Source organism: Pollachius pollachius (genome assembly GCF_949987615.1).
Source record: "Pollachius pollachius genome assembly, chromosome: 1".
Lineage (NCBI taxonomy): Eukaryota > Metazoa > Chordata > Actinopteri > Gadiformes > Gadidae > Pollachius > Pollachius pollachius.
Genome location: NC_136934.1, coordinates 30,844,313 through 30,861,742, shown reverse-complemented (window position 1 = coordinate 30,861,742; position 17,430 = coordinate 30,844,313). Strand labels below are relative to the sequence as shown.

General features: G+C 41.3%; 2 protein-coding genes across 2 annotated transcripts in view; one reads left to right on the top strand and one right to left on the bottom strand.

The window, feature by feature from the left end:
- Positions 1–268: 268 nt before the first annotated feature.
- ino80c (INO80 complex subunit C) lies at positions 269–2,858 on the bottom strand. Its single transcript, XM_079749858.1, has 5 exons — positions 2,594–2,858; positions 2,290–2,409; positions 2,088–2,199; positions 1,722–1,789; positions 269–776 (listed from the first exon to the last, which is right to left on the bottom strand). Exons 1-5 carry the CDS (start codon positions 2,807–2,809, stop codon positions 645–647), a joined length of 648 nt encoding a protein of 215 aa, XP_079605984.1. The 5' UTR covers positions 2,810–2,858; the 3' UTR covers positions 269–644.
- A 2,687-nt stretch (positions 2,859–5,545) lies between these two features.
- Positions 5,546–17,430, top strand: part of galnt1 (UDP-N-acetyl-alpha-D-galactosamine:polypeptide N-acetylgalactosaminyltransferase 1) — a 46,534-nt gene continuing 34,649 nt past the window's right edge. Inside the window, exon 1 of the mRNA XM_079743992.1 lies at positions 5,546–6,059. The gene's annotated coding sequence lies outside the window, so the exon portion shown is untranslated. The remainder of the gene's footprint in view (positions 6,060–17,430) is intronic.

Here is a 17,430-nt window from a genome sequence, read left to right as displayed (position 1 = left end):
TGGGCTGCCACTGGGTAGGGCCCGGGAACAAACTCCGGTGATTGGGTCATTGTCTTGGTAATGGGCAGTGCAGGAGTATAACTTGAGGTGTTTTGTGGGAGGATACCCACATGAACATGGCATATGTACCGCCCACTACAGGGTTCAAACCCAAGACCTTCTGGCTATGGGGCAGCAGTGCTAACCACTGTTGAAATATTTAAAAACTGGAGATCAGCATTTGAATATACAACCCTGTTTATTTACAGTAGTTTGTTTAATGCCTGCATGGAATTACCAAATCCTTTCTGAGACAGATATCAGTCATTTAAATCACATGTCTTCTAAAAACAACACTGTCCAGTTTTAATCAGCAGAAATTGACACATCCAAAATGCCTCAACCCTTCATTGAAACATTTATATTTAAACCATACTTTGAGTGCCCCTGCTTTGTCCCGGCCAGTCTGGGACATCAGTCGTGGCCTTGGTACCTTAGTAGCGCAGAACACCTGGTCTGTCTCTTTTTGGCCAGTCTGAGCTCCAGCCTGTGCTCAGGTGCTGCCTGGTCTCTTTTGATACCAGGCATGGGCCTCCCGCAGGAACATAGAAGTCAATGGTTGTAGACCGTCAACCAGTCGTATGTTAATGGTCCCTCTTAGGCAGTTAGGGCACAATGCATGTGGCCTTTCTAAGGGCCAGATAGCCAGTGACGACATCGGTGGGGAGCAGGCGAATATAAGAGAACTCCTCTGAAGAAGTGAAGCGTAGTTTGGTCTGCGGGTCTGTATAGTTTGCCTTAAAACAAAGAGGAGAAAAGTTCATGCTTAATGTCAAACACTCAAAAGTCTTATAGAGAGTGATAACATTATAAACCATTGATCAAATAATCTGTCCCCTTCAACTTCTGAAGTAGTCTCCCCACAATAAATAATTTATGTAATGGAGAATATCCTGCTCATTGGTCTAATATACTGCCACGGATGTGACCAATAGTTTACTTTCCATTTGTGCTGAACACCTGTAGCTGATCAGCAATTAGGCCAAGCAAGTATGCCAGCACCAGAGTCTGGCTGACTGGCTGCTGGATAGATCAGTCTACCAGCCTACCGAGTAGACTGTAGCAAATGTTGCTCATCTATTTGTCACACATCTAGGTGGACACGCCCACCTGTGATGTCATAAGGGACAGATTTCAAAAACGGCTTGTAACGGATAATCAACCCACACCTGGTGGCATATCATGGGACCTTTAATTTAAATTCCCTTTGCTGTGTTACTACCCTGCTACGCCTGATACCCATTATGGTTCATAACAGGCCTCTATACCAATTTTAAGAGAATGTTTGTTAATGCATTTCTGGATGTGTTGCTCTGTTAAAATCTGTAAATATGAATAGTGATGGCCTAAAATTGATAATTAAATATTTTTTAAGATACTATTAATAGCTGTGTGTATTTATAGCACTTCATTTGATATATACGTTGGAGATATTATTTATGTCCCCTTCAGAAAATGCTCAATGCCATGTTTTTGCCCCAGCCCCAAATTATAAATTGAGATACGCACCCTTGAATTTATTACATTGACCAGTCACATCACAAGTATCCAACTTGTCGGTCACTGAGCACTGGCTTTGTAAACCAGTAGGTAAATTCTTACTTTTAAAATAATATTTTTTACTACAAGAACACAACAATAATCTAATCAATTGTTTAGCATGTGAATTGGGGGTTGCTCACAGGAAGTCCAGAGATATCGGAGTATTTCTTTGCTGGCTTCAAGGAAGGGGGAGCATCAATACAGAAGTCTGTGAACCGAGATGACAAAGATGGGAATGAACATGTGTTTGCAGGGCTACTGTGTTTTACACTGCAGCTCTGAATAAAAAGGGATTGCACCGAATATAATTACAACTTCCTTGTACTGTATTATAAGTTAATCAAGTTATTTGGAATGCAAGGATAATCCATTAGACATCTGGCAATCTTATTAAAGTTAATCTTTATTTATAAGGTTTCTTATCAATGTTGTCTTATACAAATCCTTTCACAGTCCAATTTCAATTTAAACTGGCCTTATATCAAACCACAAGCATAGAAACTCACAGTTGGGATCATTGACAGTCCAGGGTAGAGTCCGCTCCAAAGCCAAGATCTGTTTGAGGTTCTTCCAGGTCCTGTTCTTCTTGCCTGCTGCGGCTCCTCCAATCCCTGAATGCTTTTGGGAGAGCACGTATGGTGATGTTTGATAGGACTCGGAATAAGCAAGAGGTATGTCTACATAATCAGATGATGGGTTTATGCTTACCGTGAATGTAGGAGCTTTGAATGATGGAGTGTTGGCCGTCAGTTCAGTAGTGGTTTGACTAACGTTACCTTCTACCTTTCCGACTACCTTGATTTCTGTCAAGGTCTCTGGTGCGACCATCTAAAAGAGAACATTATTTCAGCTCACATCCCATAACCCGTATCTTTTCATTAGATCAAGGTCCCATGGATAGCAGGCGCAGCCCAACAAAAAACATATCTGAGATCACCGACAACTACGTGGAACCAAGATAAATTCACATTGTGAAATAGAAAATAGTTAGTAGGCCAGCTATGTTGACTACCTGTGCTGGCGTTGGGGTTGTCGTGCATGGTCCTTTTTTCTTTTTGCCGATGATGTTACTGGTTTGCGGTGAGCTGCAGGTTGCTGGACTAGATGAACGCTTCTTACCTCGAAATGCAGCAGAGTTATTGGCTAAAAGCAGTATTTTGCCGGCTGTCAATGTAGGTATTGAACCAGTCTTTGGGGTGGAATTGTTAGGGGGAACCGGAGATGCCATTTGTTGTGGAAATCGACAACAAACCAGACGGTGGGATTCCCATTTAATGTTTCAAACGTGTGCCGTAAATAAGGTTTTTGTTGCATTTCCAGTCAGTGTCGTAAAATAGAATCGCGTAATTGATGGTGATTGTGAATTGGAGTATCCGACAGTAGATGGCGTAGTTGCGACACGCTGAGCAGTGAGCTTTTGAACCGTTCTGTCGTTGTGCTATTCTTATCTGACCCTTGATCTCGTTTTAGTAATTTAAAGTAAAACGCTTGAAATAAGTTTAACGGATGATCTGCATAAAACCGTCAGCTTTTAAAAATTAAATCGAAGATAATTTTATTCACTCACACACATACAGGCACGCATGCACACACACGCGCAAATAGGCAAACACACGATTTATATTTGCCATAATTGCTTAGAGATCTCAAAGACTGAACTTATACCTAAGCATCTGCCGTTTTTGTTCTAATTGCATTACACAACAAATTAATATGTAGACAAAACCACAACCTCAATTAAAATGCTTCAACTGCAATACAAACATTATGTCAGGGCCAGTTTGGATTCAGACAGCTATATAGCAACAAGGTACCACTTTAAGTGAATTATGTTCATATAGCCCTTTATCACAATTAGAGCCTTGCAGGGCTGCATTATTTGATGCCATTGGCCATCCCCAATGAACAAGGCCAAAACAAGAGTTGTTAATAGGGGACAGTAGATTCTCTATTCACTATATATGAGCTATTCAATAACACACTAGCAATTATTGAACATTAGGATTAGTACCTTTTGAAATGCAAGATTAAAGCACAATTTGATAATGTGTTCGTAGATGTGCTTTGAGGTGAGGTCTTATTCCCAGAAGAGCTGCTGAGCCATCCTTCATGATTTGTCATATATTTTTTAGGACTGCCACATCTCTTCCACCACCCATATAAATAAAGTATAACTATAGACGCCGCCAGAGCTCAATAGCAACCACGTATAAATGTTTTATCTTAAAAGTTGAAGCTGTAAAAGCTGTAAACTGCCAGTGTGGAGTAACTGTGGAACCAAACACCCCCTACATTATAAAGACGTCAACCATCATGATTTGGGGGATGGCCCCTAGACATCACAGTCAGTCAAGTGTTATTCTAAAATCTTTTAATCCGAACACATGGTAGATGATTTATATTTAATCAGTTCATAAATGTAAGTGGAACTCACTAGTTTTGTAGTTGCATCAACAAAAAAATAAGTTACTTGTAATGCTATTTAAGTTTAATCAACTATTGAATTTATGTAGTATTGACTCGAGGTTAAGTTATGTCACCTAACGGTTTCAAGTAATATGGACTGAAGATGTAGTTGAGTCAAATGGCAATACTTATTTAAGTTAACTTATTGTCTTAGTTGTCTTGACATACAATTTCAAGGCAGCCTGGACACTCAAATTTTTAAGTTGAAACAACAAGTTCGGGTTTACAGTGTGGTTCTATCATTTGATTAAAACGTATGAACGTGATATACATATGCTATATGTTTTACGTAATTCACGTACATGCCCCCCGCATGAAAAATATCGTAATTCCCTGCTCAAATGGACACGTAACTATTCGCATCGGTCGCAGGCACTTTTTGCCATGGACTTAATTGAGGAGTGGATTATGTAAATTAGCTGGTGTAGCGTTCTGCTCCAGTGTCTGGGGGGAATGTGGGTCAAAAAAGCCTGAAGCGAAGCCTATTGATTATAGCCAAGAGTCCATTGAATGGCGTGGAATATGTTTAAATGTAATATGTGTATTGCTCACACACATGTCTGTGTGTGTGTGTGTGTGTGTGTGTGTGGGGGGGGGGGGGGGGGGGGGGGGTATTTGTGTATATGTTTCATGTCATTTTTATGTGGCAATGTACAATGTCAGTAGACAACTTCTGCAAATTTACAACTGGATCATAACGGCCACTGCAACAACTTAGTTGGCTCAAATCAAGTCAGAAGCTCTCTTACATTAACAAGGGAGGACAAATACATAACCTTTATATTTAGACTTTATAAGACAAATTATCAAAGTGTAATTGAGACAAAGGGTCTATGTAGACATTAAGATGACTCTACTTACATTGTAAATTGTATATTTACAATGCCTGTGTGAGTATCCCCTTTATGAATGTTTGCTTTTCCCTTAGATGAAGAGAGTGACTTTAAGGACTAGCTTACTTTATCAGGCACTGGATGCTTGTTCAATCTTACATGGTTTCATTACAAGAGTAATAAACTGTGATGAAGGGGGCTGTTTATGCAGCAGCTGCTAAGACAGGTAGCAGCGAGAAAGTGTTGAGTTATTTTGGTTGTAACAGAGAAGGCCTCGAGAATTAGCCGTAAAACTTTGATCTCTTTATAGGGTAGCAGTAAACCAACCCATTTCTACTCATCATAGTGTTTACACACACACACACACACACACACACACACACACACACACACACACACACACACACACACACACACACACGCACACTCTCTCTCTCTCTTAATTTAGTGCCGACATCCATAGCTATAGGCAAACATCCATATTTTCAACTGATTGGATTATCCGTGTGTTACCGGCTGAACAAATGTAAGGCACGCAATTCACATGAATAACAATGTGTTCATGACAAAACACACAGCTTAATAGTAATGCAGTATTTCTTCCGGGTTGGAGTAGTGGAGGGGGGGCTGGGATGATGATGCTGCTGCCTCTGGCTGCGGTGCACATCAGCAGCTCGGACCCATCACTGGCGCGCCGCACAGCGGGCTTCTTCATCTCGCCGAGGTCGTCCGCTAGGCGCAATTACAACGCATTATAACGTGAACGCAGATATAAATCACGGTATTCGCTCTACCGGTTAAACGAAGGCGTTTTCTGACAACATGTTAGGACAAAAGAAGACATCGCTCTTCCAACCCCCAGCCTTCACACCGTCCCAGGATTAATCTTTGAGATTGAGCTCCATCCGCCAGACCGCCGAGACGTCGACCGAGAGGGGGGCTCTCTTGTCGCCGTTAGCCGGCTCTCTTTTCGCCGTTAGCTGTCTCTCTCTCGCCGTTAGCCGGCTCTCTTCTCGCCGTTGGCTGGCTCTCCACTGGCCGTTAGCGGGCTAAGCTAGCTAGCGTCCTAGCCGAGAGCTCACAGCAGACACCGTTCCAGGCTGGAGGAACACGCACATAGCTAGCTTCCTGTCGCTCTCATCATCATACACTGGATTAAACAACGACGTGGCATTCAAGGTGAGATAATAACATGTATCAAGCTTGTTGTTTGGCGGAGGTTTCGACAGATTTGTTGAACAAGGTCGTTATTTGTTGGGCACAGTTAGTGTGTATGGCGAGAGACACATCAGCACATCCATCTCTTAATATTGAAAGAGGCAAAACAACGGGAATGAAGTGCGATTAGGGATGTCGTGTTTGAGGTTGGATCTTCATATGGGTGTCATCCACTTTAATCTGAATTGCTTACAGTTAAGTGAAGTGCCAGTGAGGTACGGACAGGTCTGCCTGACGTTACCGTTGTATTGGGACAGCATGTGGCTCAGGAGGTCGAGCGGGTTGGCTGGTAACAGGAAGTTTGCTGGTTCGACCCCCTGCTCCTCCTAGCTGAGAGTCGAGGTGTCCCTAAGCAAGACACCTCACCCTAACTGCTCCAGAAGAGCTGGCTGTCGCCTTGCATGGTTGACACCGCCGCGAATGTGTGTATGAAAGGGTGAGTGGTTAAAAAAGCGCTGTATAAATTCAGTCCATTTACCACTTGTATTCAAATGCAAGAGATAGTGACACGTACAAGGTGCAGCTTCATGTTGAATACTACCGAGACATCCTTGATAGAGATGGATGTCGCTCACGGTAGTGGGCAGGGGACCATGGGTCTTTTTGGACGGAGATCTATGAAATAGTATTCTGTGTGTGACAAAATGCTAGCCTTGGGTTCCCAATGAAAATGCTTTGGTCTTATTATTATTATCATTATTATTAAATCCCGATGTTGCACCAACAGGGTAAAATATCCTTGCATGACTATCATCAGATTGTTCTCTTTTATCTATCTGACCTTTATGAATACAGACACAGATAGTCTGTAGTGTCATGGAATGAGATGTCGTTTATAAGCATGTTTTAACAAGACATTATGTAATTATCCATTGTGAAAAGACAATCGTTTCGCGTAGTTATACTTTGCTGCTTCAGATCAAAAGAAACAGTCGGTTTGAATTAAATATGTAGGCTGTTGCTACCTGTTGCAATGCTTTCCATTTCAAATAATAATAGAGCCTGACATCCTAAATCCTTAAAAAACTTTCTTCAGTTGGAACTGGGCGATGTAGAGGTTTTAGGCCGAAGTATTAGGTTCTAAGTTTCGTCAATGCTTATGATGGTAATTTAAAATACTTTCAGCCTTTCTGCCCAACCTTGAGGTTTACTTTGAACTACTTGAAAATAACAGTAATCTATTCTATAAGAAGTTCACTTGCTTCAATCAGGACCATTGCTGACTTGAAACATAGCTGTAACTGAACATTAACAGTATGTGTTTAAACCTTAGAACTGGGCCGCTGTCATTTCAGCTGCTTGTTTTAAGAACATGGTGGACTTGCATCAACGGGAAATGAATCATTTTCCTCATTTTAAGGCTGCAGAGCATGCAGATGCATTTCCTGTAACACCAGTTATGTGTGCAGAACTCCAGCTGCAGAGGTGCTCCGTTATTTGCCTTCATTTTCTATTTTGTAGATGCTCTATCATCAATGCAGATGATGTTGAAGTTTTTTCACTGAGCAGGAGTTTAACTTTTAAATGGAGGATAAGGATGATATGCTTGGGCTTTCATTTCCTACATATAATGAGTGATCTGCATATATAATAAATATAAAAAAGAGGGTTATTAACATGTGCTGGTGCATCATGATGCTTGAGTGGCTTTGGTGTAGTGGTCGGTCAGTGGTTGTCTGGAACAATAGCTGTATTCTGGCCCATGTCTCCGGAGGGAGGTAGTCACATTCAGCGTTCCTGGTGTTCTGTGTGCCAGCAAGGCTTGGTCTGGGATTGGGTTTCCCCAGCCACCTGGAGCTCAGAGCACAGGAATGCCATTGTTCCTTCCTCCAGAGCATGGATGGATCTCACTCTCTTTCACACACACACACACACACACACACACACACACACACACACACACACACACACACACACACACACACACACACACACACACACACACACACACACACACACACACACACACTTCTACAAGAAGAGGTCAATCTGACCAACCAACCGGCCTGCTGCGTCACACAAAGCTTACTGTTATTTGTTTTGCATAGACAATCCTTTGACTTTGGAAACCTGTATTGTTAATCGGGGTCCACTGCCTCCAATCAGCTCCAGGTCCTTATACTTTGTTCCAATAGCTGACTGTCATCATGAAGGACAATATTTTTTAATGTACTCTAATACTTTACTAATATTATAATTAGGAGCTGTATTATGCATACATGCTGAACAAAAGAAAGCCTATGTCTTTCATGAACTGTTAACATGGGGGTTTAGTCTATGGTCTCTCATATTAACTATTTTAAAACCATATAGTATTGATGTAGAAGAAAAGTGTGTCGGTGTGCGTGTGTGTGTGTTTGAGGAGCAGAGAGTTCCACGAAAGTGGGTCAGCCAGTGCCACAAGGAGGCCCTGATATCATACTAAGTTCATTTTGGATCTACCAACTTTTGTTAAACACAAACCTATGTCAGATAAAAGTTTGTCAAAAAGTGGAATAAGATTTCTGCCCACTAAATGTTCCAATCTTAGGTTGTTTAAAGATCATTCACAATTAATTATAATAGGACCATTTTTTAGGTATATTACAACAACCAATCAACTATTACCAAGTTGATGATAGATATAAAGATATAAAATTAAGTTCATGTCAAGATAAAACGTGTTTCTATTTGTTTGTATTCTGATACATAATATTTATATTTCTACATAATCATCATATTTAACGTGTATATTGGTACTAACCACAACGACTCTCACTAGGCTTATATCAGGGACAGGAATCAGCCTCACGATAATACCACATTTTCAGTGCTGATTCCATATGGTAAATGGATTGCATTTACTGTATAAGGGTTTTCTAACCAGTGGCCACTCAAAGCTCTGTACAAAATTACTTAACAATCACCCATTCATACAACAAAGGTGGTGTCAACCATTCCAAGCAAGAGCCAGCTCATCGGGAGCAGTTAGGATGAGGCGTCATGCTCAGGGGCACCTCAACACTCTGCTATACCTCCTGAGCCACATGCTGCCCACGCGATTGGGTGGCACGATTCTATATTGTGATACGATATCAAGATATGATTTTATCTTGGGATATAATGCTGAGGTTTGGGTTCTAGAGGTCTGTTGGTGTCCGCCATTGTTTTCCATATTAATTGGCTGAACAGAACAGAACATAGTTGTGATCGAATCATATATTGACGAGTGAATATATTGTTGCGTGTTTTTTAGATATCTTCCAATTGACAATATGCAGGAGGCAGAGAGCTATGTTCAAGAGAGACAGAGTCTGTATGTTCTCTTTATAGGGTTATATCAGAATTAAGATGTAAGAGTAGTAAACGTTATGGGTATGATTTGGATTATGATATTAAAGATAAAATAGCAATAAAATAATAAACAGACACAATGCTGCAATATTGTCCCAACTATCAATGACACACATACTTTTAAAAGGGAGACGTTGTTTGATAGAGGAGACTTTGCTCTATCATATGTATATTTGGTTTATTTTTATAAAAATATAGGTTTACTCTTTTATAAATATGTATTTATGTATGTATGCAATGTAGTAACTACATTGCTTACAGTTGATGTGACCTTCCTCATACCCCTGCCCCACTGGCCATGGGATCGTATGTTGCCGATCTAGAATAACCATGATTGAACAATTTGAACTGTCCATATTTAGCAGCTATAGAGTGACCTCTGCACAGCTTTAAAGCAAACGCTTGTTCCATTTGTTATTGCAGTGCTACTGCCTTTCTTTCTGCCCTTTGAGCTGTTCAGAGCTATACTGATACCAATTGACTTTATCACCAAAGCTCAACATTGCATGCCATTAGCCTCAAGCTGGTGGAGGATGGCTCATCAGCTCTGTGTGCAGAGGCTGAGGGTAGGCACAGTTGTTCTGTTGGATTGATGAGAAGGAAATATGGTTTAGCCCAGCATTTTCCCTGAGATTTACTGCTAGTCAAGTCTAGTTTTTCTTCATATTTGACATTTGAGAAGCTCTTGTTATTAATTATTCAGGCTATTACTAACATGAGACCAGAGATCACACCTAACAGTAGATCGAATTCTCTGCAATGTCATCTGACACTGGTACAGTCTTTGAGTGGCATATTCAAAATATGGTCTTGTATTTAGGCTGCTGGTGCTGAGCTACTGGTCATTTATATTAATAAGGAGGTAAGTGTTAAACGTTTCTAAATGTGTTGCGCATGATTAGTCACAAAGTCTGCTCTTGCTCAGACATTGCTACTGTGTGGTGGTCTTTAATAAATCGTAATAACATTGTGATTCGATTCTTTAGATTCATCTTACCTGAAACAATCCCCCCGTTGTGTGTTTGCCTCTCATTCATCTGTGTGTGGCTCTGAGCATCTGTTTCAGTCTGAGATGTGACCCCACCGGAAAAGGTTTCCTGTACCATAGTTTCCATGGTGACGGCTCCAGTCCTCCCACCTCCCCCCTCCCCCACGCTCGCTGTAAAAGGAAGGGGAATGTGCCTAATTCTGCTGACTCATGAAGATCGTTGTTCTGTGACCAACTGTCTCATACACTTGTGTTGGTGCGTGAGTGGGCGCTCCTGAGAGAGGGAAATTCCCTATTCAAATATATCTTAATTAAATTGGGATGTCTTTGTCTGGATTTTGGATGCATAGATGCATTTCGGTCATTGTGTTTGTTCACCGGGCTCTGCTTTCTCAACGTGGTCTGCCATACTTTGGTTTTCCCTAAAGTAGCTTGAGACGGGCAGACACACTAGTGAAAACTCAGTGTCTCGTAATAGTTCCTAAACTCATTATTTGGTATAGTCATGACTCATGTATGAAGTTACAGGAAGTTGAACATGAAGTTATAGGAATGTTTGACCAGGAGGCCTGATGAAGTTATTGAGTTTGAGTGGCTAGTCAAATGTTTATCACAGCCTTAAACCTGACATTTCTGCAAGACTTGCACTTCAATTTGGGAATTGTTATCTGTATAAAATTAAATAGTTGTAAATCCACTTTGTATGAAGGTAAAAATGTACAAAAATGCAAGAGCTTGAAAGAACATAAGAAGGAAAATATAACTTTTGGAATCTTCACTCAGGACACAGAAAAGAACAGCTTCAAACAGTGCACACATGTACTCATATGAGTTTTTAACATGAGGCAATCTTCCATGACTACACAACTCAGGATTAAAACCTCTTGAAAAGGACACTGCATGCCTTGACTTTTGCAACACTTTTGTAATTAATGTGTTGCAAAATGTGCCCATGTAGCTATGCTAGTAAGAGAGCAGGGAAGGGGGGGTAATGAACCAATCAGAAATCAGAAGGCAAAGCGCTCTTTTCCTCTGCTGTCTCACATGTACGAGTGGTGCTTATTGCAGAGCCAGAGAGGTGGAGCCTGACCTAGTTCAGCTCCACCTCTCTGGACCTAGGCCAGCTCCACCTCTCTGGACCTGGTCCAGCTCCACCTCTCTGGACCTAGGCCAGCTCCACCCCTCTGGACCTAGGCCTTCTCCACCTCTCTGGACCTGGTCCAGCTCCACCCTTTCTGAAACGGGTCCAGTTTCACCTCTCTGGACCTGGTCCAGTTACACCTCTCTGGACCTGGTCCAGCTCCACCTCTCTGGACCTGGTCCAGTTACACCTCTCTGGACCTGGTCCAGCTCCACCTCTCTGGACCTGGTCCAGCTCCACCTCTCTGGACTGGCTATTTTGTGGTTATGTAACAACCTAAAGCAGGTGTTTTATTATGCACCATCTAATTCAAACGTGGATACATTTTCTTAATTAAATTTTTTGAAACCCCCGGTTGTCGTAAATGCATTATTTCGCGACTATGGAAACATTTAATTTATGGGACATTACCTGTAAGTTATAATTTGAACACAATGTTCCTCACAACCCCCGAATTGATTGGCTCTTGGTTTCTGTGATAGGTACAGGATGCAGGAACATTAATGTTAAGAATGTAAACACAGTTCCAATCCTTTTGAGTTTGTAGTATGTAAAGGGTCATTTATGCAAAAAGTGCACTTCAGTCATTTCCTAATTTAAGGATGCATTATTTTAGCCGGCTTTTACTCCAAACCCCAGTGCACTTGTTGCCATAATGAAGTTACCTGATGGCAGCTGAGCTGCCATTAATTGTTTGGTTTTTAGTGTGAACAAGGTGGTTTTTGAAGCCAAACTGCAATTAATGCAGTTCAGTTTGTATTATTGTGAGAAGCAGAGTTAACGGGTGCTGACTTCTGATGGGTTCATTCCGCCCCACCTCTCCCTCTACTCTCTTCCACAGCCACCTTGCAAATTTTGCAACACATTTATATCAAAAAGTGTTGCAAAAGGTTAGCCTGGCAACCAAACGAAACTCGCAAACTTATGTTCCGTTTGGTCCAAAGATAAGGTCTTCCTCCAATGCAAAAATATTTTTTTGTCCTCTACGAGATATACCGACCAATCACAACCGTTGATCTAATATGACGCGGGATAAAAACTTTGACAGTGCAGAGGAGAGCTAGAGAGGCAACAACAAAGATGGTGTAGAACGGTCTGTTGATTACGCTTTTAAGACGATATTAAACAAACTGGAAGGGTTTTTTTCTCTAAAAGAAGAACAACTACTGCACGTAAAAAGGGTTGATAAGAAATCTTTTTTTTCATGTCGAAGAGCTGCGTCACCATTCCATTGCTCTGATTGGTTGTAGGCCTATCCAATTGCGTCCAGAGGCGATGCCAGGTTAGCAAAAGGTTAGGTGCGCAGATTTATCACATTTGTGAAGTAGTTGCAGCAACCGAATTGAGAAGTTGAGAGTTGTGTTGTGTTGTACTGGAAAATGCACTCAAAAATAATTGATTATGAGATTACAGGTACAGTCGGTGTTAACATAGCAGACTGAAAGCATCAGAGCGTCTCTGCAGCAGACCATGGTGCAGTGGGTCATTTGGTCTGGTCAGTATGTTGTTAACTAGTTGGTGTGACGCAACACTGGAAAGCAAATAAACAATGTTCCCATCTTTTACCCTCCATGACTACAAGCTCGTCATAACCGGTTGCATTTACAAAAGTTAAACTTCCGGTTTTCCATCAGAAACGTTGAAAGTTTTCCCTGAACGTTCCCTGAAAGTTTATGGAAGAGTAGCTTTTGCCGTTCATCTCTTGACTGGGCAGCAGCCAACTATGAGTTCCTGGTACTGTTGTTGAGCATTAAACAGTGTTGGGTAAGGGTAGTAATCTTACTAGTTTAACTATATTGCTGTTTTAATGAAAATTGTCTTTTTCTTTTGTGGGAGCAAGTAATATGCCCAAAGTACAAGCATACCATCCTTTACCTGGTCCAGTATGGTCCAATCATGAAATTCACTGATATTTGAGGACCTCAGCAGTTGAGGGCATGTTGCCGCTGGTACTTAAGCCTATCCGTGCTAACAGAGCGCCTTTCCAGAGCAAAGGAAATATGGAAGCATGAAGAAATCTCATGTTGCCAGATGTCACAGCAGCAGCAGAAGAAGGGAGATAGGAGATTGGAGGAGAGGGCTTGGACTAAAGCTGTGTGTGTGTGTGTGTGTGTGTGTGTGTGTGTGTGTGTGTGTGTGTGTGATCACTGTCATAGTGCCTACAGTGTCTCTCAGCCAGAGGTTGCGTTTCCTTTCCTATACACTCTTAGTAAACAGGAAGCAGATTGTCTCTCTCTCTTTCTCATAGCCTCTTTCGATCCCAGCCACCAAAGCCGTCTTCCTTCCTCAACCCTGTATTTCTGTCTGATGACACATAGTAGATCTGATATATTAGTAGAACATATTTACATTTTGTCATCACTTGTTTATCAAGGTAAAAACAAACCGCATTAAAGTACAGTGAATTACTGCATTGATCAAATCTGAGCGTGCTTTAAGTTTATCACTGATAACTTCCTTCGTCGTTAAATCTGTTCATAGCAAATAGCCCGCCTTTGTGTTTGCCAAACCTTGAGGTTAGTTTATCACCAAGCTCAGCTCCTTATTAGTTACAAAGTCAATTGTGTATTGAAGGTAACAGTCAATTGTGTCCACCAGTTCAAGCCACAAAAGCACTTTGTGACTGACATGGTGGCCTGCCAAAGGAGGAAGCCTGCCTTATCCTACCTATGTTCTCCAGTCTCTATTCCTGGAATTCCTGTTTTTTATTTTGGTCCCATCTGTGCTTCCCTTGCAGCGCGGTAAGATGGTGATTTTCTCTGCATCACCTTTTGTTGGCAATGTCATTGTCCCTATTTAGCATGGATGTGGCGAGGTAAACTTGTGTGTTTGTGTGAATGTGAGTGGGCTAGTCCACCGTGTGTTGGTGGTCCCTCCTGCGGGCCCCTGAGCACCCCTATGTCCATCAGCTGTGCCTGTACAGGCACTGAGAGCAGTACAGGGGTGGACTGGAGCTGACCTAGAGGAGGGGCCATTGATCGGGGGTTGGGAGGTCATGTTTGTTGCTAGTAGGGCTGCGGTCAACCAAAGAAAATCAACCAACTGACCGATTTATTGATGGGAAAAAAATATATATAATAATAACATTATCTCTAGATTAGCACGTTATCCTTAAATGAACTTCATCAGCCACAGTGCACTCTACTCTGCCTACTAGCCTGAGCATCACGTATGTGCAGTGGGTATCAGATCCACTCCTGGTCTGAATCCCACTGAGTTAGGGCAGAGCTTCAGTGTGGACGGGTCATACCAGACCAGCCATGGAGCGCCGGACCACTCGGTAGAGAGACACGTCGGCCGGTTCGATTCTAGTTTCTGTTGTGTGCTTTATAATGGGTGCTGATGGAAGACGCTGCTATGTGTGCCAAGGGGCCAAGTCTGATACGTTCATACTCTGAGCCGGGCATTCAACACCCACGTTGATGGTGCATCGCAGACAACTTGAAAAATAATAACTTATGCCTTCCGTTGTTAGAATGCCAACCCACTTTTTGGTTGTCCTTTTTAACCACATGCTGCCACACCAAGACTTATTTGACATGGTGTCCAATAGTTTGTAGTTAATGTTCAGTAACTAGAGCAGGTTGACCTCCTGTATTATCAGCCTTATAGTCTAACCATAGGGTTATTATAACAGAAACTATGGAACCTTGAATATAATTTTTATACATAATTAATATTTTTTCGAACACTAAAGAGTCTCTCACTTAAATAAAGCGCATCGTCTGCATATGGCGCTCCCACCTGCGAAAAATAATAGATTCAGAATCGTTTTTTTCTTGGGGTCGACTCCACGTCATGTTTCCCTGTGTTAAGAATAAGGCTCTCTAAATTGGTTTAAACTGCAATTGAAATCTGTCATTGTCACTGTTTGTTTTCAGTTTTTCTCAGTCGCTTTGGTACATTTCTCGAATCATCCTCAACATTTGCAAAATAGTAAGTGCATTTCTCAAAACAATTCGTACAATTAGCAAAACACAATGGATTACCTGCAAAAGCCAGTCTCTTGCTCGAAATCCTTAGTTAATCTCTCAAAAGTAAATATCTGTGTCAATGAACATGTCAGTGCCATCAGAATAAGAAAAAGTCCTTGTGTCATTGTGTAGGGATAAGTCAAATTGCTTAGTCATGTTGTCAATATAACAGTGTACTCTGGAGGGATGTTCAGATGTAAACTATGGCTACATTTTTGAAGACAATTACTGTAAATTTTAAGTTATACCTTACTGTATGTGGGAGATTGATTGCAAGAGACTGGACAAGAATTACATTTACGCTTTTACTGTTTGTACTGTTATTTATTGAAAGACCATGGCATTGCGATACAAAAAGGAAAAGACAACACTGCATAGCACAAAGAAAAAAACAAGAAGAAACTGGAAATGTGAACATAGGACAATCTAAACAACAAACTTTCCATGCAGTACTGTAGGAATTACAGTGCAGTCTTCCTAAACTTCCAGATGTTCCTGTCTGTTGGTCCACAAATTCTCATCCACATTACACAAATACCTTCATTAGATGCACTTTTGAGCGAACGATCAACAGTAAACTGGTTGATCGTTCATTGATCTAATTCGTCATACATTTCCCTTCATTAGAGAAAGTAAAGATTCACCTGGGAGCAATTGACCAATTTAGGGCAGATTTAGAAAAAAAAGTATATTGGAAATGTATAGAAGTATGCTTGACATATTATGACAACTTGTTCAACCATTTTGCATGTAAAGACTTATGCAATGAACTACATGTTGTGGGGCTGAGACTATTCAACAGAGAACCATTGTAATACATTTTTATCAACATGACATAAACAATTGATAATGTAGGAAAGAGCAGAGAATTGTACATAATCATTTGCATGGATGTACCAAAGCATTTGCAACTTGTTGAAAGAAATGAAAAACTGCTTTTTTGATGTGCACAAGTGACCCAATGATGTGAAGATTGAACAAGTAGTTTTTAGAATTTCAATTCTGATCTGAGAAATGTACCAAAGCGACTGAGAAAAACTGTAGCATAGGCTTTCTATGTTCATTTTTAAGAAAAGCAATGCAGGGGACATGTTATTGTTTCCAAATTAAAATTTGAAGGATTGTCAAAGACCAATGTTTTTATTGTGTAGTGTGGACTAAGTCACGGCAGCTCACAAAGAGCTGCATCTTCATTAATAATGTGTGCAGTGATCTGTGATAATAGAGTCTGTTTGCTTTTTCAAAACAATGTTGCACTAGAGGTTTAGTGTTAACACAATTCCATATGTTCTATTTGAGTTTTGAATGTTGTCAGATGTGTAAAATACATAATTGTACGAATCTAAGTCTATAACTTGTTGCTTAATCCGTCAAGCCCATGGTCGCTATTGAGCACTGCCTGTTAGGTGATGTCCTCTTGCTGGAGCAAGGATCCCCAACCCTCCACCTCTCTTCTCCTCTTGTCCTGGTCATTTTTACTCTAACATTTCATTCCTGTGTCACCCCTGTGCGTGTCTCGCTCAGCAGCTCCTCCTCCTCTCTCCCTGTGTTCCTGCTCCAATTTACGACAGGAATTACATTAGTGCACACTCACAGACAGAATGGAAAAAGTGGCTTGCGTGGGAGAAGAGACAGACCCAGAGATAAATAACAGGGATTGCACTGCAGGCACAAAGGGCTATGGGGAATGAAAGACTGGTAGATGGCCCTCTTTTGGCTGCCACATTACATTCTGTTCTCTGCTGGCTCTCGCCTGGACCCAGCTGGAGGTGAGCAATGTAAGAGGAAAGTAACAGAAGAAGAAGGAAAACAATAAAAGTGCGAACAACACCACCAACAGGAACAAGATGAGGAAGAGAGGTGAAGGAACAGGGAAGAAATGGATGTTGTGATCAA